Genomic DNA, 25,546 nt, shown 5'->3' on the forward strand with positions numbered 1-25,546 from the left:
CCGTGGGGGGAATTTCAAAAAATCCTTTCTTAGTGTACATTCTCTTGACGTACCCTATTAAAACGCAATCAAAAACGCATCTAAAATAGTATAATAAAAGCCGAGTTCTTCACAGTAAGCCTTAATCCCGTCACTTTTCCCGCTGGGGAATATCGAAAAATCCCTTTTTAGTGTATATTCTGTTGACGTAACCTATTAAAACGCAATTAAAAATGCAAAAAACCGCATGTAAAATAGTATAATAGAAGCCAAGTTCTTCACGGTAAGCCTTAATCCCGTCCATCTCCCCCTACTGGGGGGAATTTCGACATGTATATGATATAAAAACACGTGCGTATTCAAATGCAACGTTGTGTCAAAATTTCAAAGGAATCGGTAGGAACAAACGAACGTTATATTTTATTTATACTTATATTATACATTATACTTATATTATACGTATTATACGTTATATTAAATATTTTATTTATATAGATAGATAGAAAATGATCTGCTTCAGTCCATTCTCACAGAAAAGCAGAATGCCTCACAGAAAAGCAAACTTAGGTCGTCGGAAGGTAGCGCCACCTGTTGGACATAAAAGCCTTAATCCATATATAAATATATTTTTGAAAGGGGGGAAATGTTGTAGGGGTATGAAAAATAGATAGTAGCCGATTCTCAGACCTACTGAGTATGCATATAAAATTTGGTAAAAATCGGTAAAGCCGTTTCGGAGGAGTACGGTAACAAAAATTGTGACAGGAGAATTTTATATATAAGATAATCATTTCCCTGTAATAAAGGTAAATTTAATGGAAAAACTTATTTTATTAACAATTTTTACATTGTTTTGATATTTTTGCAGCTGAAATTAAAATAATTTAAATTGATTGTGCCATTATATACAGAATAGGTGTTTATTGTAGTTACCAGCATACTTCTTTGGCATATAAGTTACTTTAGTAATTTAACTAGCTTAAGAATTGGCCAGTTCAGATAATCATATATAATGAATAATTTCAGTAGAATTTGTTTATTGTAATCACTTTTGGACTTGGTTATACTGATAACAATGACTGAATAACATTAATTGGGGGTAACTAAATAAGATTTCAATAAGTATAAATTGTTTTTATTGACTAGCACTAAGAGGACAAGATAAGACCATTATCAAATGCATAATTTGACAAATTGCAAATTATAATTATAGTGGAACTCTGATACAGGGACTAGGCATGGGACCACTGGTTTAGTTCATTTTATCCATGTATCAAAGTTCATTTTAACCATGTATCAAAAAAATAATTAAAATGCATTGAAAAATGCAATAATTTACTCAATATTCAGCAGAACTGCATTTATGAAGCATTTTTATTGTCCTTTATGACTATCTGATTTTGTACAACTTTGAAAATATCTCTAATTGACTTTTGTTTGTAAAAATGTGTAAAAGTTTCTCCAATTGACATTGTTTGATATATATTGAAAGATATATATTCTCAAAGTTTTCTTTATTCTTGTAGTTTGGCAAGTCCCTATATTTGTATTATTTCCAGTGCCATCTTGGTTTCTTCAGTATTCAGAATAGGAGCAATTGCTTTGCATTCATAATTTTCTCTTTCTTCATCCTCTTCATTTTCCTCCATTTTTTTTCTTCTGGGGCAATCACAAATTGCAACATTTCTTCATCTGTAAGAACTCCTTCTGTACTAAGATCTTTGTCAACGCTGTGAATGCAACTGAATACGAAAGGGTGAAAAATTCCAGGTTAATGAGGAATGTGAATCATTGGCTATGTTAATGTCAGTAACTAATACAGTAGTAAACAACAAATGTTTTCTAGGAAAAGGAGCGGCACATGGTTTTGAGATGTTTTGGAGATCCTTGGAAGCAGTTCCAGGGATCTCCAAAACATCTGGTTCACTGTAATCAAGATCTCTCCAATAGAGGTTCAGAATAATTTGGTTCAATAAAACCAAGGTTCAACAATATTAAACAACTGAATAAAAAAGTAAAAAATTAATGGGATTAATCACAGGTGTAATCAGCTGACATTATTCTATTTAAAATTGCCACTTCTTGATCAGTTCATATAAAATATTTGAAACATATATAAATGCTACTTTGACTGTTCAAAGAATTATATGAGAACTACAGTTCAGAATTTACATATTTGTGTAAAGTGCAATAAACAACAGTGCAACAAACAATACATGTAAATGTATAATCTTATTACTGTTTTCTATGTAGTATGAAATCAATACTTTCCAACATAAAGATACATTAGATTTTCATCCATGATAACTTTTCAAAATATTCAGAATTAAACATGATCACAAATTGAGAAATTAACAACGTACCCAGAACCAATAACCAGTGTGAACAGAAAAAGCAAACAAAAAACTAATGCAAATGTTTTCAAACTCCACTAGAGTTCTTCTTTGGGTGTTATAACAGTTATCCAATAGAATGTCATAAAAGCTTTTTTTGGAATATAAAAATTCAAACAAGTGTTCGAATTACAAGTACAAAAAATTTAAAAATCCAAGTTGCAGCTGCATATTCAGTTGCCCAACAGAGACTCAATGAACAGTTAAACCGTGTTGTCAGTCAAAGCTTGCCAAGCCATCGACAAAATCATCTCCTCTTTGCAATTTATGCACAATGATTTAAAATTAGATTTAAATATCTGCTCGACCTTCAACCATCTGAGGTGTTACGTGTGGGGCAAAGCAAGGCTGAGTTTGGCCCATTTGTTTTTTCTGTTTACACTGGTTATCTGTTCTGGTTACATTGTTTCTATATCCTGTGGTGTGTTGTGGTTTACTGTTTACATACTTTTATAAATATTTCTCAATTGCTAAAGTTGTTTTATTAGAAATCTAAGTTTGAAAGTAAGAACAAAAACATTTTTTTTTCTTTTTTAGTTGAACAACATTATAATTATAATAGACATCGGAACCGTTTAGTCAGAACAGATATGCAAGAAGCAAAAACAGTTCAACAAATCGAAGATGAAGAAGCCGATCTCCAACAGAAATATGAACAAATGCTGCTAGAGCAACAGTAAACATAATTTTTAGAAATTTTAAAAATTTTCTTTAATAGTTCTTTTGTAAGCAAAATACTTTCTCTTATGCAGAGAACGAGATGACGAACTTATTGCTCAGAAACTACAAGAACAATTGACCAAAGAAGACATCGAAAAACAAAAACATGTAGAACAGGAAGATGAGGTAACTTTCAATTTTCAGCATAATAATAATTTGAGAAATTAAGATTTAATAATGCATACTTATATCATTTTAAATTATCTTAATATTAAAAGGAAAATATCAAAATGTAATTCTATTATTAATAAATTAAAATCAGTACTTCCATATTTCTTTAATATTGAATACTTCAATGGTGAATAAACTGAAAATTTGTATATTTGATTTTTTTATATTTGAATTTCTTAGTTATTAAATTTGAAATTATTCAAAACCAAAATATTATTAAATGAAAAACTGAAGGTAGATAATTAAGTCACCATCTTGTATTAAGTTTATCTGCATAATAGCAGGAGTTGCTGGTTCAACCCCACTTTGGATTGAGCTTTTCTTCCAGAAAATTCTAAATTAATTGATTTAATCTTAATTATTAAATTTAATACAGGATGGCAACTTACCCTACCATTTAGTCTAAATTACTTAATATTCATATATTACTTTCCCAGATGTTATATATAACAGAGGGAAAGTATGGCAATTGGTCAAAAAATGATCCTGCAGATTTTTAGCTAAGTTATGGCCCGATGAATCTGGTGTTATTATTTGATTAATTAGGACCACTGAATTATTTTATTATAATATCAGGTTTATATTGGAATTAATTCTTGTAAAAATTGTCTTTCCATGTTAAATTACTTTAATATTGAAGAACAATAAAAATAATAAAATTTACAAAACTTTTTGTTGGTAATTGCTTTCAATAAAACAATCTTATCTTTAAAGCAATCCAACATAACAAAGAATTTAAAAATAGATAATGCTGTTCTAAACTGCTATAGATTTTGGTTTAAAGTACATGAATATTCAATAAACATATTCTTATTATCAGACAAAGATAAACATCTAACATCTTGAATAAATAAACATATCAAAATATACAATATTAATTTCATGAATTCCCAGCAGAATAATTTTATTTTTATTTTAGAAGATTATAAAGAACCTACTATAGAAGGCATCCCTCCCACAACATAGGTCTATTTTTATAATCACCAATGAATATCAGTAAGGCTTTATTTTTCCCTCTTTTTCTTTTGTTTTCTAGTTGATTCCTAATTTTGGAATCCTTACTTTTCTTACTTTTGAAAAAAAATTAGGAGCCAAATATAAGTAAGTTGACCTTTTCATTATTAATTCTATATTCATATAAAAATTAGCAATTTGCAGTAAAAAAAATTTGAAAAGTCATTGAAACAATACTTCAGAACCTTCATTGTCATTATTCCTGTTTCTTCATTCATTAATTTGATTCCAGATATTTGTAAACAAAATCAGCATAAATGAATTTTTGATTACTTTCTTAATTTTTACAAATTGAATTTAAATTATACCTAATTGATCAGAAAATTGCACTCATAGGGTTTGTTTTATAGAAAGAAATATATGCATCAGATACCTAAATTATAAGTTACAAATTGTAGCTTATTTGCTTCTTTGTCAATATAAATAATAATGAAATTAATAAAAGTTAGATCAAAATTGAAACAATGTCTTATACACTTGATGATAGGCTGATCAGCATAAATATCACGTCATAGAAGTAGGTTTCCTTGCATATTTCATGTATTTCGGGAAAGTATTTTCAGTTTTATGACTATCAAGAATGAAACTGAAACTTTGCTTCACTTTCTCCTGTCCTATTTTTTCTGTAACTGTCTAAAATGTGTAATTATAAATTTGAGTATTTATTCTGTATGATTATAATAGAAATTTATACTTTACAACAAAATAAATTTTCAGCAACCTTCTCCAATTTTTGACAATCACTCAATTAGTGAAGACTCTTAGGAATGAAATAAAGTTACCAAAATAAAATTTTTGTAGAATTTAACAAACTTGACCAATTCTATTAAACTTGATAAAAGCAATTGGTTTAGTTTGATTGATCATTCAAAAACAATTGACTAATCAGTTAGTTACAATTGTACTTAATTTGCATGCATGATTTACAGGCTGCAGCAGAACAGATCACAAATTGGCTGACTTTTATCATCACTAAACAATTTTGACACATCAAATTTTAGTATCAGTTTAATTCTGTACAATGTTTACTGCTGATAGTTATCTAAATTAAAAAAATACTTTAGATTTGAAAATAGGTTGAGCTTTTTTCCACCTTTGTAAAGAGGGACTAATGCTTGGACCAATACAGTATTTACAGTGACTCTTGGATAACAATAATAATTTATTTATTATTTTCAAGAAGTTCGGTTCTATTGTATATTTAAATATGTAAGTTTTATATAAGTATATTGATGAATTGTTATTTGGATATTTTGTTACATTTTAGTATATCATAAATTTGATAAATTTCTTTTGTAGAGATTAGCAAGGCAGCTTCAGGAAAAAGAAAAACATAGGTTAGAAAGAAAAAGACTAGAATGGGAACTTCGACAAGTCGAAAAAGCTCGTTGTCAACAATCACCTACTAACATAAATAGGGAAAATGGTAAATATGTTATAAAATTATATATAAGTCTAATTCAGATTTTAGCAAAGTAGTTTAAAAACTAAAAATTTAAGCTTTAATATTATTAAATTCTTCGTTGATAAATAAAAAATTAGTAGTATTAGTTGTCAGAGATTATGAATGATCATTGTAATTATAATAAAATCTTTCCTTGTTTTCATCTTTTCTCTTTATATTTTTATTAAAGATGGCTAATTTTATGGCATCTTAAATTGATTAAACTGATTACATACAGTACTAAATACAGGTAGGCCTCCTACAACGCAGTAGATACGTTCCTTGAAAATACCACATTGTGGGAAATCGCATTATAGGAGACACCAACTTAATACAAAAACTAGGATTCAGTTCTAAAAAGAGAAAAACTGCCTTTTATGGTGTAACATTTTCATCATTTTTTAAATTTATGTACATAAAAAGCTTAAAATTAAACATCATATAAAAACTAAAAAGGTTATGATTTCAAGCCAAAATTAAAAAGAAACATAATGTTATGTTCACAAATTCAGTCCTCATTGTCACTTACTATAGTTGTTCGAGAATGTTTGACTGGCCTTATTTCAAGATCTGAGTTTGTTTCATCAAGTTCCACTGCACTTATGTGATCCGTTGCAATTTTTCTGTTATGTGAAAGATAATTCGTTTCTAAATACCCTAAACCGCGTTGTAAAAGTACCGCGTTGTAAGAAAATTTCCCCGTTTTTCCAACCGCGTTGGAGCAAAACCGCATTGTGAAGGTACCGCATTGTAGGAGGCCTACCTGTACGTAGAAATAATTAAACCATCTTCAAATCAGTTGTTATGCTATAATGACATTGCTTCTGTACTTATTAATAAATACTATACACAATGTTTTTTTTCTTGGAGTCCATACTTTTAATAAACTATGTAATGTGATATATGTAATGCTTTGTTAAAAGTAAATTATAAATCCTTTGATAACCTAGCATTTAGATTTTAAATTTGGGAAGAATATTAAAATTCATTTTTTACACTAAAATTACTCTTTTCTTCATTAACATACAATATTGTGAAAGTTCGAACCCACCAGAATTAGGCCGGTAATGATATATCCTTTTTTCGCGTGGTTTCCACGAAAAAATATGAATCAGAAAGAAAAAGGATATGAATCCAAAGGAACAAATCTGAATCAGAAGGAACAACCGGCAACAAATGCTGGTTGGTGAAACTGGACACGTGACCGGGACGATAAAAGGGCTACGAGAGAGGAAAAGGGGGGTCGGTTACGTAGTGTCGATTAGACAGAGTGTGGGCGTCCCGAGTCTCGACGGAACCCGCTCGAACGAAAGGCATACCTTGCCGAGGATACCTTGACCTAGAGGAAAGACCGACCCGGATCATGAGGTATGACTTCCCCAAAGTCGTGTAAACTCTCCCTCCGCATATCTGAACTTAGGCGACAGTAGCTCGCTCGAATTGTATCTGTTATGTTAGTCTTAATAAATCGTTATTGTTGTTATTAGACGTTGTTAATGTCCTTTATTCGAGTATCGCTGCCGCCGCTCTACTGTCGAACCCATCCACTTCCCCCACTCGTGTAACGCGTAACTCATCCGAACCGCCATCTTGACGTGGCAGGTCTAACGGACTTGTTAGCCGAAAAAAGGAGGAACGAGACTTCGTCCGCCTTCCGGCACCCACAATATTATTTTTTAGTTTAATATACAGATTTGTTATTTTCTGTGCAATTTTTGATTTTATTACCAAAAATATTTTGATTATTTTAAATAAAGATTTATTTCATAAATTATTAATAAAGGAATTTTTTATTTATTTTTCTATGTTTTAATCAATCACTAGACTATTTTAACTAATATTATTTCCAAATTCTTATTTACAAATCATATGCTGTTTTTATGGCCTTATTACTGTCTTTAAAATTAAGTTAGAAACACAAATTTAAAAAGCAAGTGAGTTTAATTTTATGTTTGATGTTAGCTCTTAATTTTTATTCTACAGTCATTGAACTTTATATTTACTTTTTTTAAATTTTAACTGAAATCTTTGGTTTTATTAGGAAATCATCACCTAATATTGAAGTGTTCTAAACATGTCAATGGAAACGTTCAGCATGCTTGCTGCTTAGTCTTCATAATAAATTAAGAGAAGAAAAAATTTTGTAAAAAAATTCAGTGTTTATGAAATTTATGAAAACAGTTTCATTTGGACCATTTTGTGAATGCACGTCAAAGAAGATTTGCTGGATTTTTAAAAATATCAATAATGAGTTGTTTAACTTTCCTGGCAACATTTAAAACTGCATGTGTGATGCCATCTGTTATGATATTTTATTATTGAAAACATTTTATAATTGTAATTATAAAATGGCAAAAAGCTTAATGTTGAGAGTAGGGATGAGTTTTATAAAAAATTGTAAATTCTAATAATGAGTAAAATCATCATTAAGTCCTATCTTACTGGAGATACACATCACACCCTTTTCTCCCATCCCCTCAAACAGGGTGAACAAAATTGTCCCCTCCCCACCCACACTAACATTTGTACATACAGAAAAACCCTTGAATTATTTTTTAATTTCTTGATGTTTCATGGTCCTGGGTCCAAAAATGTAAAAGTCTTTCAGGGGGTCATTTGCCAGATTGCCATACTTTCTCTCTGTTATATAGGCCTATAGCAGCCGGGAAAGTAAAAACGAAGAAACAATGTAAAATTCTAATTCATATTTCTCTACATGTAGGATTGAATGATATTATAAAAGCATTATAGAAATTATAGAATGCTGTAAAAAATTTTTGTATTTCTGTTCATTTTCTTGCTTTATTATCAATAATTTTAACAGGTGATAATAGAATTCTATTCCATTGGATGTTAATTAGAAAACATTTCTGATTAAATACTTTTGGTAACCTCAACTTTAGCAGTTTGTTATAAGAGTGCTAAGTTTCGTGGACTTTCATGAAAATTGAAGAACATGTAGAAGATACATTTAAAATGATATTGAACAATAAATTATATGAGCACCAGATTTTTTAAATTACATTTATATTAATTGCAATCATGTTTTATTAATATTTTATCACTAATTTATTTATTTAGTTAAAAAATAATTGGATTTTTTATATGGTTATCTGTTAAATTTAGTTGTACATATCATAGTGTATAAAGTAATTGTTTGTTTGTAACCATATTAATTGCTTGGTGATCAGAAAACAATGGCTTAAGCAATTTACATCTTAACATAATAAAACACAAAACATCTATTATATATAGTGAATTATATTTTCAGATACTAGTTGAGTGTATTGAGTTAATGTTGTAAGACATTATAACTTTTTCCCATTTAAAATAATAGGAAAAAGCTTCTGGTTAATGTTTCACACAGAATATATAGTTTTAGGAATGGATTACTGACATTAAATGGAGTATATCTGTATATATTAAAACCTGTAAATAGATTTTCTTTATTAGTTTAATAAAGATTTGAATAGTAATAGTTTATAACAAATGAAAAACTTTTAATTTAAAATTTATTTGTTTTTAGAATGCTCCACAAGAAATGAAGTTGAAACTGTTAGTAAATCATTTGCTAAAACACAAATTACTCCACCTGTGGATTTGCTTGCCAAAGAGGATAAAGACTCAGATCTCTCAGATTTCTGTTTAAAACCCCCACCAGGTCTTACAGATGATGAAATGAAGAAATTTCAAGAAGAACAAGATGCAGTAAGTTTTTTTAAATTTTATCAATTTGTGTTGTTTTTAATGTTAATAAAATAAGACAAAAAAAGAAGTTTAATTTACTTAAATGCAATTTAATTAAAAAAACTTATAAGAACCTAATTTTGATGCAAACTTAATTCAAAAAAGTTATATGGAGATGAAATGATGTAAAGTAATTTAGTGTCATTGTCTTATTTTAAATATTAAATTTTGGTAAGTGTAAATATATAAACGTAGTGTGCTATGTAAGATAATTATATATATAATGCTCATGTATATATGATATATGATATGATAGCTCATTTTTAACTAGTATTTTCAAAAATTACAAAATGTGATTTAATTTCATGTTCAAGTTGTGTAGAAGTATAAAGAACTAGCAGATAAGCCTGGTGTTGCTTGGGCAAAAAGTAATGATGGCAAAGATTATGATTATTACATTACAGCCAATCTTACCCGTTTTCACAAAATGCAAGAATTAGGTCCCCCTGTTTCCAGACTGATTAGAGAATTTTTAGATGGGTCTAAAAATATGTTTGATTTCCTGCAAAATGCAAAAATCTGCATCTGCACCTGTAAGTCTTGCACATTGCTTTCTCTTAACACTTTCATTGTTAAGAAATACACTTCTTTCATTCCCACTTGATACCCTACTAAAACTCAGTTAAAAACAAAAAATTGCATCTAAAATAGTACAGAAGCTGAGTTCTTTAGAATAAGCCTTAATTCTTTCCCTCTCCCTTTGGGGGGAATTTCCAAAAATCTCTTCTTCGTGTGCATTCTCGTGGCATACCCTAACTGTGTACCAAATTTCAACTTTCAACTCTAACCGTTTGGGCTCTGCGCTTATTATTATCATCAACCCATCTCGATTATATTATAAGATGTAACAAACAAAAGTTCATGTGAATTAAGACAATTATTCTGTAGAAATATATTAAAAGTCAGAGGTACATTTTAAATGAATGCATAATTAGTTCATCAGTTAAACAACAGTTTTTGACTTATATTTTAATTTTTAAATTTTTTTATATAAAAACATTTAATTAACATAAATAAAATAAATTTTAAATTGAATGAAATTTGTTATTGCAAAATTTGCATTGCTATAAGTGAAAATAGTCTGTTACTGTCATTTCATTTCCAGTTCCAAAGAATTCTTAGATTCTTTCAAATTTATATACAATTTTAGAAAACTATATGTATTTGTATCCCCATAAAGTATACTAAGACTGAGCCATAATATGGCAAAATATTCCAACATAAGAAATCAGACATCATTTAGATTAACAAACAAAACAAAATCACATATGTCATAGACATAGCTGTTCTAAATACCCACAACATAAAAAATACTTACACAGAAAAAATTAAACACTTACTTTATTTCATGAGTGAGTTCCATCTGTTGATAAATAAGTACTTACTTGTACAGGTCATACTCTACACATGTATAAAAACATTAGAACTTTACAACAGCACATCACATTAATACTAGACTCATGTCATATAGGAAATTTCTAAACACAGATACATATATGAACAGAATATAACCATAGTAACAAGTTTTCTGTATCTATGCCTTGATCTTGATGCAGCATAGCTCTGCCCGCTGGTATTAACCGACACGATGCAATTCAAACACACAACAGAGTTGGAATGTGGTCTGTGTGGTTTTTGCCAAGAATACTATGTTAACCATATATTTACTCTGTCTGGAATGGAAGGAATAATTATCATTTCAGAATTAATATAAATAAATGGTAAATACAATAATTGCCATTAACATCATTGCTGTTGGTTTGTTACGAAAGTTACACATAAACTACAATATTCAAAGTTCTTATTTACTGTAGAGAATTAACATGTACTAAAATTGATTAGTAGGCTTCTAACTAGCTTACTGAAAGTACTTTACATAAAAAGTAGAAATTACTTGAAATTTACTAGCTTTTGAGATAAAAGTTTAATTATTTGTGTCTAACATCAATTAAAATGAAGATTGACATACAGAAAAAGAAATGACATGAGCTATAAAAATGTATCTTTGATAGTTTCCAAAAAATTTCGGTGGCAGATGAATTTACATGATGAGTAAAAAAGTTTTTACAATTATTAAAGGTATTTTTCAAAAAATTTAGACACAAGAAAATGTTCGATAACCTCATAATTGTTAAAATCATCAGATAATCACCAACAGCAATTTATAACTTGCATTCCCTTTCAAATTGAGTATAAATCACATATAACCCATAGGTTATTTGTGAGAAATTTTGGTAAAACAAATTTATACAGAAATACCAATGCAATTTTGCCAACTGAGAAAATTTAAATAAAAATTTTTAGTTTTTATTCAAAAATGATTGTTACTAGTGATTTTAAATTTGAATTTTTTTTATGTTAAATAGCCTTTTTTAAAAATTTTCTTTTTGTAGGGATATATATTTTAAAATTAATAACAAAAATGTATAATTTTTCACATAGGAATTAGCCAGGCTTTTACAAGAACAAGAAACAAAAGTAAGTACTTGCTTTTTGAACAAACTTAATAATTATAGATGTTATTGACTTACATATATTTAATTGTTGATGTTTTTGTCAATGTGGTCTAATTAGGGACAAAACTTAATTATTTTCAATGGAAAGTAATTTTAACAAAGTTGTAAACATATGTGAAAATAGTGGTGATTTTTATTCTTGTCTTTAAAAAACAGTTGGTTTGAATTAAAATCAAATCATTTTATCTTCTGTTAAGTGAAAGAGTGACATGATTTTTCGTTAACATGATCATTTTTTAACACATTAATGCAATTACTTTATTTTTAAATATAAAGATTTTTAAAAATAATGAAAACACAAAAGAATTATTAAATTCAGAAAATGATGTAGGTTTTAAATTGAGATAATGTACCAAAAAATTTCTCTGGGTAATTATTATTTTCTGGTTTTAAAACAGTTTTAATTTAATAGTATACAAAATTTTTATAGTAATTATTTGTACCACAATGTTATGTTTAAAAAAAACTAACATGTGCATAAGTCCTTATACCATGACTGTTTGTATCAGATCAACAGTACTTACTTGTAACATAAAGGGATCCAAGAAAGATTTTTAACTCAGAAAAATTATTTGGAAAAACATTTTCAGTTAAAAATCTTTTCTGGACCCCTTTGTGTTGCGAGTGAGTAATGTTACTTTTGAAAAATAAAGCTTTATAAGTCCAACTAGTCTACAATGTTTAATTTTATTGATTCAGAGAAATCATACACTTAATTTCTAATAAAAAGTTAAGTATTTTAGCATTATAGCAGTAATAAAAAATACAATGATAATCACTAATTTGAAATTCATATACATCAACAATAAAGCTGAATCTAATTTTAAGTATTTTTAAATACAGTGAAACCTCCATTAACAGACACTCCCATGTAGCAGACACTTCTACTTAATGGAATTTTTACAATTCCCAGACCCTCCAAATAGAACATCTATAATATTTATTTCTAAATAATGGGCACCATCATCCATAATCTACCTTATGAAAACACAAAGTTCCACCTTCAATACTCTGAAAGAATTTATTACATACAAAATATTTTAAAATTAAAACAAATAATCAGTTCAAATAGACCTCAGAGGATGAATTTTGACTGTAGGTGTCAAATAAAGTTTGGCTTAAAATAGGAATAGGGAAGGAAGGCAGGTTATAAAAAGTTAAAGAATATTTTTTTATCTGTTAGAGAAGACTAATCTGGTTAAGTTGTCAATTACCATTCATTGTCATACATATTAATGTTATTAAACTGTCTTATTGTTGAAATTAAACTTATAAATGCTGTTGTCTTAACCTTAAAAGCTGTCTTTTTCATAACTACTGTGCTATGATTCTTGTCGAATGAACAAATAACTTTGAAAAAGTTTATGGCTTCTTGGTACCATAAGCTTAACTCCAACAATAAGTTTGGAATTAACCTTATGGTACCAAGCTTTCACCAATTGGAAATTAATTTCCAATTGGTGGAAGTTCAGAGTTCGAAGATTGTATTATGAAGGCAATTTGCTGACCTCTTTAAAGTGTAGGTAGATATGGTTTTCTTGCATATATGACATCATATATGATCTTAATAGCTTTGTGGTAGCTAAAGTAATTTTTAATAAATCATTTATTGAAAAAAGCAAAAATGTTTGAAAATGACATCTATTTGATAACTACAAAGTAGACAAATCACTATATTGATTTTTATTAGTTGCTTAGATTGCAAATTACATTATAAATGCAAGAATACCAAATACATTTCTTACTCCTTGAAGTGGCTAGCAAATCACCTCTGTAACTTAACATTCAAACTCTTGTTGCCTAAACAGACCTTTGTCCATCCTTCTGTTCATAATAACAGTTTCAGTTTTCTTTTTTGTTACTTCCGCTCAGGTCGTTTTTGATGATTAATAATTAATGTGACTTCTACAGCTGAAAAGATACTTTATATATATTTTAATTATATATACTATGTACACTTTTTGGTATTTTCACATCCCTATCACAAATTTGATGTTTTTGCGATCCAGTGTATTCTTCACTTTAGAATGACCAGGTTAAAATACAATATGGCTGCTATCATGTACCTTCAAATAGCGGACAAACTTTTCAGTCTTGATGGTGTCCGCTATTTGGAGGTTGTAGTGCATATAAAAAGATAATTCAAACAATTAGATAAGATTATGTATGAAATAGTTATGTATAAATTGAAGAGATATTTATCACAATGAATTTTAAAAATGTGTATATTGAAATAATTTTTCTGACCTACAAAATATTTTTATATAGAGACGTGGCCCAAATTTTAAAGACAGACAACTTGCTATTGAAGCACAAGATAGAGAATTAGCAAGAGTGTTACAAGAGCAAGAAAGAGCAAAAGCAAAGAAAGCCAGGGAGAAGGCCCGACAAAAAGCAATGTTACAGCAACAGCAACAACAGCAAGAGATGGTAAGCACAAATGAAATAAAAATTTAATAATTTTTAATCAATTATGGATTGATGATTTTACTTTTATAGGAAACAATTGAAGAAGTTAGCAGCACTTCTCCAGATTTGAAAGATGGACTTGATCATCCAAATTTAGACCATAGACTTCATCAGGAAATGGATAGGAGGTATTATGAAAGTTATTTATATTTAAACGTGCATAATATCATGATACAGTGTTCAGAATCATTGTACATATCTATCACTATACAATGATTTTGCAAATTATGCTAATTAATCATTTTTTCTTAAATTGAACAAATTTTAATTGTATTACATTTAAATATATTATAATCTAGAGTTAAGTTGTATTAATTTACTGTTTGATTTTCCAGAAATTTCAATTTATTATGTTGCAAAAGAAAAGTCTTGTTTTTAAAAATTTTCATATTTAAAATAATGACAAGGCATTAAACAATCAATCACTGATGCCTAATTGCTATATTAAATATAAATTTTGTATGATTTTAGTAGGAAAAAAGTATAGTCATTATCATATTCATGAACAAAGCTATATAAATCTGCAAGATTATAAATATTTGGTTTTTCTATAATGCATGTTTTTGTGAAACTTTTCTAATATCTGTAATATATCATTATACTGTTTCCTTTACTAATTTAATAATTATGTTAAGTGCAAATATAAGTAGTAATAATTATTTGATGTTTACATATTTATGAATGTAAACATCAAATAATTGTTATTTTTGATTTAAATTTCTTATTTAGTTCTGTCATTTAATTTGTCTGTATTTTTTACTGTTAATTATACAAGAGTTTTCTGTATCCTCCTATCTGATTAAGTGGGATAAATTTTCATATAAACTCTACATATCTGAATCCTTTTAGAAATGCTTTTCTCTAGGTTCTAGCTTACCCTTAGTAAACAAATTTAATGTATTCTTTTAAATTTTTTTCTTTGCAAGATTTATCATTCAATGAGTAAAGAAATACACTACGGTCTAGTCTATTAAAAAGTTATTTATACAATATTAGAAACTATTACATATTATATATATGAAATTATATTAGAAACTTAAATTTGCGAGATATGTATTGCTTAATATGTAAGATGTTACATAATAAGAGGAAAACACTAAGTTGAAAAAATTTACAATCAAAAAATAATTTAAGATAGCATTTGAAATCTGCAAATTTAAAGCTCATAATATGATAAAAATGAGCTGAGTTATGAGAATATAATTTAGAATATTTAAGTTAAACGTTCTTTTTTAATTAAAAAGTTTTCTTCATTTGTTAAATAATAAACAAATAAATTTCATAAAATACTATTTGCTTTTTGATATGTAACAACAATCAACTTTGCTTGCATAATTATGCAAATAATTTAATGTTTCTTGGGAAGTTGCTTTACAAATTAATAAGAAAAAACTAAGCATTTTCATTTTTCAATAAATACTGCTTGTACTATTCTTTATTAGCATTACCCCTTGTATGTTTTGTTTAATGATGTTTCTCAACACTGTTGTGGAAGTGAAGATTGACTAATTTTGAAATGTTATTTTCTGATAGGAATTTCCAAGTTATTTCATTATGGATATATATGTACACAACAGTAAAAGATGGAACAGTAATATAATTGTTATAGCTGATTAATTTAATAAGGCAAATTTATCGTCTGTCACACATTGCTAGAGTGTACTGTACATTATTGCTGAGAGAGCTGTATAATATAATAAATTATATAAAGATAACTATTTAATTTCTTATTTTTATTATAATTTTATTGGTTAGACATTAATCATTAATGTTCACTTTTGCTTTCTTATGACTTAATAATTAAGGATAAACAAAGTTTTTTAAAACATAAAAACATGTTAAAAAAAATAATTTTATAAATTCATGATTATCTAGTGCTTAATTTTATCATAAAATATAGCTTTTAAATTTGATTTGTAAAATAATTCTACAAATATATAATTACTAAGAAAACAAGATTATATCATTTAAATTATATAATAATAATAATTAGTATTTTAAAAACAATGTGTTTCATTGAATTGAATTGTTAGATACAACGAACAAAAAATTATAAAGCAAACAGAAGTTTCATTGCCTAAAAATTAGTACATTTGTTTTTATTACCTATCAAGACAGTAAATAAATATTAAGTAAATACTATATATTTACATATAATGCATCTGTGCATCTATATTGTAGCTTTATTGATGATGATGATGAAGCATCCACTTCTGGATTACCAAATAAAGCTGTTCATAACATTGCCATGGTAATTGATCCAACATATAATCGTCAGAAAGCACAAAGTCTTGGAAGTCCTCAGAATTCATTATGTAATACTCCCACATCATCACCAAATAGGGCTGTTCCCCAGTGTCCAGGTATTAAATTATATTTTTTTATTTTTATTTTCTGATTAGTTAGAGTTCTAATAAGATGAAATTTAAATACAAATTTAAGGAGAAAGTATTGACTACTAAAAAACAATAACAAATCAGAGATAGAAGGATACAATGTAGCCTTTATTATAGATTTTATTTAACAGCTGTATATGGTAATGAGTTTGTTTTTATTTTATTTATTTTACTTATTTCTAAGATTACAGACAATACCTTTCAAATGTTCATGAATATAATCACAATGAACATATTTGTAATATTTTAAAGAAATAACTTTGTAATAACTAATTTATTGTAATTTCAGATATAAAAACCTAAATTCAAGCATATGCAATATAAACAAATATTAATTATTAAAACATTTTGGCTGAAAATTTTGAGAAAAATACAAAAGTTTTTAATTAAAATTTTATGTTCAAAGTAACTGTTTGAAAATTTAGAATTTTGTATTAAAATTAAATTTTTCAAATTTACTTCTTGAAAGTAAGTAGTTTAATATCCAATAATTTTAATATCCAATAATTTTGTGAGAGAAATATAAAACGGCCTTCAAATTACAAAAAGGAAACAGTTATAGGTGCAATAATTAGTTAATTGCAACTTAATATTTGGATTATTGGTAAACAAAATTATTTTGTGAGCACAAAATTGTTTTTATGTTCTTAATAAATTTTTAAAATGAACAATGTGTCTCTTATTATTTGAAAATATCAATGAAAATATTTTGTAAAGATTTAATAAATGAAAGTGCAAGTTCTTTTTAAGAATTATAAGAAAACTAAAATAATATATATAAGCAATATGATGATCTAAATTATAAGTTTTTATATATTCTCGTTGTTAACAAGTATAGCCTCCAGTGCTAAAAAAGTATTTGAATATGAATAAAATATACTGCAATTTACCATTAGATCATGTTTATTTAAACGAAAATAAAAAAACAAATATCATCAGTGGATACATAATTAATAAATAAATATTATGTATGTATGTGTGTATATATATTCACACACACTGTAAAGATTATTTTTAATTACAAACTGTGAATGGCACACAAAGAAAAAGGAAAAATTATTAAACTGAAATGTAAAATATGTTCCCCAGAGATACTTTACATTTCAAGTTTTTGAACACAAATTACTAGAAAAAGTATTAGGCCATATAATAAAAGTAAGGAAAATGCAAATTTAATATTTAGTTAGGCTTTCCTTGGCCTTAATAATGACTTTAATTCTTATGAGCACAGACTTTACAAAGTTTTCACATATACCCAACTGTCTTGTAGAGAAGCCTTCAGTTTGTTTCATTGTTGGCTTTTTTCAATAACTGGCCTTTTCAAAATGGTTTGAATATTTTCAATAACATTCAAATCTAGGTTATATTGGATAACAACATTATTTTTTTTAAAATTTCAACAATAAGGTTGTTATAAAATAATTGTATTATGGAAATTAGAAAAAAATGGTTGAAATATTTTGTAAGATAAATCTTTTTAAATTTTTAGTAGATGTATAATTGTAATTTGTAAATTTATTGTATGTATTGCATATTTAATTGTTTGTTTGTGCTTTGTTTGGCTTGTTTGAAAGAAAGCCCACTGAAGAGGGAAATATTATAATTTCTGAAATGCATCTGGATAAAATAAAGTTATTGATTGGCTAGTATTTTTGGAGTCTGTGGATGTGATAATTCCTAGAGAATAATGGTGTTTGAACCAATTACATATCAGTATTTGTTGTACTGTCCAATATACACACATTTCCAGTTCCTTTGTTTGAAACACAGCTCCAAATCAGCAAACTGGTTGAAAATTTCATTTTGTTTATCAAATAATTATCATTAAATTTTTCATATGGATGCCTCCAAGTGAATTTCCCTGCATCATCTCCATAGCAATGCAAATTCTACTTGCATCAGAGAATACTACTTTTTTCTAGTTGTCAGTATCCCAACTTGCATGTTTTGGGGGCCAATGTAAATGGCATTAGCACTGTTTCTATTATTTTTTCATATATGGAGAATCTCATTTCATTTAATCTGTTAACCTGATACATGGATCCAATACTTTCTCCATTCTGCATTCAGTTGTTTTGAAGATGCTCTTTTCATTTTCATGCAAATTTTCTTCAGAATGTGATTTTTCCTTTCGGATGTTATTTTTTGTTTTAAACTGTATCTCTTGAAATCTTTTTTGTATAATCAACTGTTGAAAGAGAACATACAATAATTTTTTGTAATTTCTCTCTGTTTTCTTCAATTGTTAAAAATGGTAATTTGTTTTATCAGTTTAAAACACTAAATGTTTTAAACTGTTCCTACACCCTGATCGTATGCATAAATACATAAATTGTAATCAATATTTCATGTGGGATGCAAATCATAGAGTATTTCATAGCTTGTTCTAATACTTCTTCCAGTGATTTGTGTGTTTAAAACTTATTTTCCAGATATTTTAAATTTCAATCTAATTTCCCCCTCTTTTTCTTTACATATCATTTCAAATCTGTGAATAAAAACATTATTTTTGTGTGTTTATGTGTATAATGTATCCATTGATATTATTGCTTTTTTCTCTTAAATAAATGCAGTTTAATAGTAAACTGCAGTGCATGTTATTCATGTTCAAATACTTTTTTGCCAATGATTGTATTTTCAAAAAACTTAATAATTAAGAAACAACATTTCTATTTCTATACATTAAATTTCTGTTTTTACTGAACAGTTTAAACTGTACTAATAACTATTTATTATATTTATCTAGTGTTATTACTGTTATCTTCTTCTAGAATGTGTTACCATCAGCAATCAGCATATTCAAAACATTAAATATTTTAATTTCCTTCGTTTTTAGAAAATCGAAATTAGTTACCAAACAAAAAATGAAAATGTAATGTATATGAAAAATATATATTATTTTTTAATATATTATTTACTACAAAAATTTTTAATGTTTGGTAAAATAACAACATACACACATGATTATGATCATTTTTTCATATAATAATAATGTTTGCTTAATCATCATTTTACCTGCATCATTATAATATCTTATTTAGCAAATAATGTGGTAAAATAAGTTTCTCGAGTATGAGATTATATTGTGTTTAAAATTCAGAGGTTTATTTTCCTACAAAGATTAGTTATAATTAACAAATTAATACTATTATTTATTGTATTCACTCTTTTATGGTAATTGTTTAATGGTAGAAGATGAAATTCTGTAAACCATAATGTGAACAAATTTAATGAAAAATAAACATGTAATCTGCTTTTAGTTTCTGGTATAGACTTTTTTAAAGGAATATTTGATCTACTGATTATTGTAAAATCAGTTGAATGGCTTTTCTATTCTTACAATTAATGTGTTTATAATTTAAAAGAAATGAATATTATGAGTATAAAGTGATTAGCTAAACATGCACTCCAGTTTTCAACAAGCCAGAAAATATCCAAAAACAATCCGGTTACAGTTTAGAGATACGTTTAAAAAATGAATTGTAATTTAAAACGTTCTTATCTAAGTAATGTTCTACACACCCAAATGGAATAACTGATTTGGAATGCTTCAATTTGAACATTCATTAAACTGTAAAGGTCTGGCAATAGAATGATGAACATGCCGAAAATGTTAACCATTCATTTAATAAACAATATTTTCTGGCTTCTTAACTCGAGTGCTCGTTTAGCTAATCACTTTATCCGCACGGAGCCAACATATCCTCAGAATCATTAATATAATATATATAATACTAAAAATAGGTCTCTCTTGTAATCCATAAGGTTAATTTGATAAAGTATAACCTAAATAGTTTCATTAACTTTTGTTATTTTTTAAATTTTAGGCGATTCTTTAATTAACTGTGGTGTTAATAATGGATATTTTGAGTGTGGTGAAGAAGAAGAATGTGAAGGAGCAGTTCCACCTTATATGCCCATTCAAGGACAACGTAGGACATCATCTTTAGATAAAGCAAAGAAAAAGAAAAAAGAAAAAGATGGTTGTAAGACTCAGTAACGTATTCGATTATGGTTACGTTTGAAAAAATATTTTTTCAATAGTTCATTATGTGAAAGAAATTTTTAAAAACCTAGTCAAAAAAATTTTCTTCTCTTTGTTTGAAAATTATCCAAATAAGTGAAATTTGTTGACCAGATGATAAAATCCATCATTGTTTTTTTATTATTATTATTATTATTATAAATATATAAATAAGTATATTATATATTATGCATATTTCTGTAAAAGAATATAACATATATTATGCATTGGAAATGAATCTCCCTTTCCACAATTTTTATAAAAGGTACGTCCATATGTTTAAAATATTTAAAAATAGTTTACAGATAACTCAGCAAATGTAAGCTGTAATAAGTCATAGCATATCAAAATGAAATCCATTAAATGTAATTTTTAAATATTGAAATTTACATCATATTTTGAAAATATTTAAGGAAAAAAAAAAAAATAGTTTTATTTTTAATACTTTGACTTTTACTTTGCTGATGACAGTTAGAAGTAAAAAAAAAAAAAGTAATATATCATCCCTAACTGTATTTATTAATAGGAAAAGATTGTCTTATAATGGAAAATGAGAAATTCCACATTTTTAAAATTATTGTATATTGAAATAGATCTTACATATCTTTGTGGATGTTTCTATGTTTTGATGATATCACATTCACATTATTGATATTTTTTCTATCTGCCAATTCATTTAAAATAAAAATGATAATACTGGGCTGTAAAATTAGTCAAAACTCAGAGAAACATACTCACAGGCTGTCAATTCAAATTTATATTTTTGAGCAGATTGATAGAAAATTCAAATAATCTTAATCCTTTTAAATATTTAACAATAAAATTTGATATTATTTTCCAATAATACAACACACGCAAATAAGAAGTAAAGATATACAAGTGGAATAAACCGTTAGCAAGCGTTAAATTAACAATAAACTATTTTCTTACGATGAAAATATTTTGGTAAAACAGAATTTGTCTCGGCACTCAAAGTAGAGATTATTCAAACATCATTAATGTTTTCTGATAGGCCCAGTTTATAACTTTTTCACTCAGATACACAGATTTTTTTTCTTTTCTAATTATTATTTTTTAAGAGTAGGCAGCTCTGATCCGAGTAAATAGTATCATTTAAGGCAGTTAAGAATTTGTAATTTTACTCTTTTTTTTGTATGATACTCATTACAAAAGTCGCTATTATATATTATATTATTTAAATTATTTTCATTATTTTTAAATAAATTGATTTAATGATGATAAGATTCCATTTAACCGTTGTTACGGTATAACCCGTACTCTTTTTAGATCGGATTGCTTAGATATTTGTCTAGATCCGAAGTGTCAAAGTAAATTAGGATCGATTGTCTATAATTTATGTTTTTATTATTTAACAATTTACTGCTGGACTGATAAATTAAAGTAAATTAAGAAAAAAAATGGAAACTAGACTTCGCCTTAATTTTTTTTTTGTACATAATTCTTTAGCAATAATTTTCTTTTTATCAAAAGAAACGTATATGCAATTTATTTGTTAATTTTTTTATAATTTTACAGGTCAGTATTTTTAGATAATAGATTTTTTCCCTATTTTAAATTATTCCAATCTTTAAATACTTTATATACGAAAAAAAAAAATCAAATTATTTTCAATTGTAAATTTTGTATATGTATATAAATATATATATATATAATAAAATTGGAATTTCTCAAACTCTTCCATTAAATTTGGCACAAAAAGTTTATGGAAGAACTACTTAATCACGGAAAAAAAATCTCGACGCTTTGAAATGTGTAAATTAACGTTTCATTTAAAAATCTAACGGAATAAATATTTCATATTTTCCATTTGCAAATTTTGGCATAGTTGTAGCTTAAAGAGAAGCAAAGAACAAATTTACCTTCATCTTCCAGTGTAAATAAATAAATATAGATGATTTAATTTTCAAGTGTTGCATAAGTATTTAGTAGAAGTTTAACTTTAGGTAACTTTTATACACATAATTTACATCTGTATACAAATAACCTAAAAATAACTCCTAAGTACTTTTCTTCTAAACTAATTTTTTGCATTTAAAATAATTTATTTAGTCTTAAAATTGAATTTTTAACTTCAGTGCCAAAAAATTTGATTTTATAAGAAATTCTTATTTTCTTTTTTTTTTCTCAATAGTAAATACTGTACATGTCTATTTACATAAATGCACATTTTCAAATTTCAGAGAAATCTCATGTATGGGTGGTTTTGGTTCTTAAATCTTAAAAAATTAATAAATGGAAATTATTGGCCATGTAATCATTAAATATCAAAAATAATTAGCATTTAGATTTCGTTACATAAATACATTCTTTCGTGTTTAGATTTATTTCATTTTTTTAAAGTTAAGCAAATTTGTTTCGACGTTTCTAAATTGAAACACGGATTTATCGTCGTCCACGAACTCTTACAAACATTTCGTTACGAGCCGTTACGATATCTAAATTTGTAAGACAAAAATACAAATACGTATCGCTTTTAATTTCGAGTAGCAAGATCTAAGGTAACGAAATCCCAATTCTCGTAAATGCCGTTGGTTTCGCAGCTCTCTTAATGTGGCGAGGCAGAACTTTGTAATATTTTCTCATTAAAAAAAACAATTTATGACATTTACTAAATACTTCAACCTTTCATAGAAGTGTTTATTATATATATTATTTTAATATGACCAAAATGATTGCGTGACCACTAATTTACTTTACTAATTTTCGAAGTCTTTAAGCACTACCACCTCCCCGTATTTCCCCATCCCTTCACTTTCAGAAAAATAAGAAGAAAAAAAAGATCGGAATAAAATTATTTTTACATTCTTTATAACAAAATAATGGATGTATTCTTTGTGTCCAACAAATTTCTCCAATTTACAAAATAAGAAGAAAAAAATTTATTATTTTGATGAACAGCATTTGCTTTGTATACATTTTATATATATAAATATAAAAATTATATAAGATAATGCAAAAATATATTATATGATGCTATATATTTGTTTTTATATATATATACAATCTATATATATATATTACTTAAATTTTAATATAGTTTTTATTTTAAGTTTTTTTACGGTTTCATATTTTTATTCTTTAATGTAAGTGTGCAAATCAATATAATGTAAAAATAAATTGTTTTGAAATATCTCCAATGCCTGTGCAAATAATGCAAAGAAAAAAAAAGGAAAAAAAAAATTATGAATTTTTCTCTTCTGATATTTCAATTAAATTGTTGTTCCATGTCTTGGCTGTCATAAAACTGTCTTTTCAATTAAAATGAAGAAAAAAAAAGTTATTTGCTGTCTGATTTTTTTCTTTTACATTTTGTCAACAATTCATACACATTTTTTCATTATTAATTAACAAAAGGGAGGAATGGCAAAAGTAGTTGGGCAAGGAGGAGGAAGTTGGCTCTACTTGTTTAGAATACTACCAAAAAATTGTTACACCACGAATGAAATAAGTCATTTTGTTTATTTTCTAGACTATAAGTGTCATGGAACGCAACAGGCACTTTTTCAGAGCATTTTACCAGTATGAAGTTTTAAGACTCGCAAGTTAGTGCGGTATTCCACTGTTTAGTCTAAAAAGTTACTACAGTAGACCCCTATAACACGAATTCGTATAACACGGCGAAAAAATTGTGATCGTATTCGTATAACACGGTAAAAACGTCATCGCCGACTCGTGTCGCGACAGGATTGGTCGAATCTGGACCAATAGCGGATATTGTACAAACCGTCGAGTTTAAACAAGCACTGGACTTACTAAAAAACAATTATTATTCAATGGCCATAAAAATTATATTTTTATTAATGATGTCTCCAAAGTTAAGTTATTTTTCTGTGAAAAATTCTCTGATCAGGAAACATGCGTCCACCGTTCGAGGAGCCGCTTCGCGACAAAAACAAGCTTAAGCAATGGCGTCGTCGTCGAACGGTGTACACTCAGTAAGTAATCCTACAATTTTTTGTTTATAGCATAGTTTATATGGATTATTCCCAAAAAATTATACGTGATTTGGAAATGTTAAGTCAAATTAGTCTAGAATCGATTAATTTTATGGAAGAAAACCTTTCAAACAGCCGTAGCTCCTAAACCGCACACGTGCCGGGCTATGGTTGGCTCATGTATTAAGTGACTCGTACAACACGGATTCATATACATTGGAACTTATCTACCGTGTTATAGGGGGTCTACTGTACAGTATATTTTGGACTTGGTATTTGATTGTATTCTACATTCTTAAACCTAAACACCTATTATTGTAGTATTTTAACGCAACGAAAGCAAAATACGATTTAGTATAATGGTTCTTCTGTTCTATAAACATTCTCCAGGGTTCGGATAATCCACTGAAAGAAAATTTTTTCCTGGCGTTCCCAGAACTGAAGAACAGTAAAATTATCCTATTTAAGTGATTTTATTTTTACACTGTGTGTTATATAATGGGGGAAAATATATTTAAAACGTGTTTAAATCATAGATTAAATTAAACAGTCATTAAATTTTTCCCACCGTCTAGAATTTCTTAATTAAACTGGCGCGATGCCCCAGTTTAATTAAGAAATGCTGCCTTGTGTTTGAAAAAAAGACTCAGTTCTGGACCTGCTCGCTACATAGAAATAACTCTATAATAAATTTTTTATTTCTTTTTTGCAACTAGA

The 25,546-nt window shown here is 27.1% G+C and overlaps 2 protein-coding genes across 5 annotated transcripts in view; both read left to right on the plus strand.

The window, feature by feature from the left end:
- The window catches only part of LOC136978578 (limulus clotting factor C-like), a 225,199-nt gene that overhangs the window by 96,207 nt on the left and 103,446 nt on the right, over positions 1-25,546 (plus strand). The window lies entirely within an intron of this gene.
- Positions 1-25,546, plus strand: part of LOC136978575 (coiled-coil domain-containing protein 50-like) — a 175,656-nt gene that overhangs the window by 25,508 nt on the left and 124,602 nt on the right. For 3 of the 4 annotated variants that reach the window (XM_067274300.1, XM_067274301.1, XM_067274299.1), the window contains 9 exons: positions 2,910-3,048; positions 3,125-3,218; positions 5,577-5,703; positions 9,248-9,429; positions 11,911-11,946; positions 14,253-14,414; positions 14,484-14,581; positions 16,635-16,816; positions 20,677-24,174. In XM_067274300.1, coding sequence (XP_067130401.1) covers positions 2,910-3,048; positions 3,125-3,218; positions 5,577-5,703; positions 9,248-9,429; positions 11,911-11,946; positions 14,253-14,414; positions 14,484-14,581; positions 16,635-16,816; positions 20,677-20,849 — 1,193 coding nt within the window. In that variant the 3' untranslated portion in view covers positions 20,850-24,174. Of the gene's footprint in view, positions 1-2,909; positions 3,049-3,124; positions 3,219-5,576; positions 5,704-9,247; positions 9,430-11,910; positions 11,947-14,252; positions 14,415-14,483; positions 14,582-16,634; positions 16,817-20,676; positions 24,175-25,546 lie in introns of those variants that run through there. The other variant, XR_010881248.1, reaches the window with a different exon arrangement.

This window comes from Centruroides vittatus, unplaced genomic scaffold (genome assembly GCF_030686945.1).
Source record: "Centruroides vittatus isolate TY-2023 unplaced genomic scaffold, ASM3068694v2 contig_546, whole genome shotgun sequence".
Lineage (NCBI taxonomy): Eukaryota > Metazoa > Arthropoda > Arachnida > Scorpiones > Buthidae > Centruroides > Centruroides vittatus.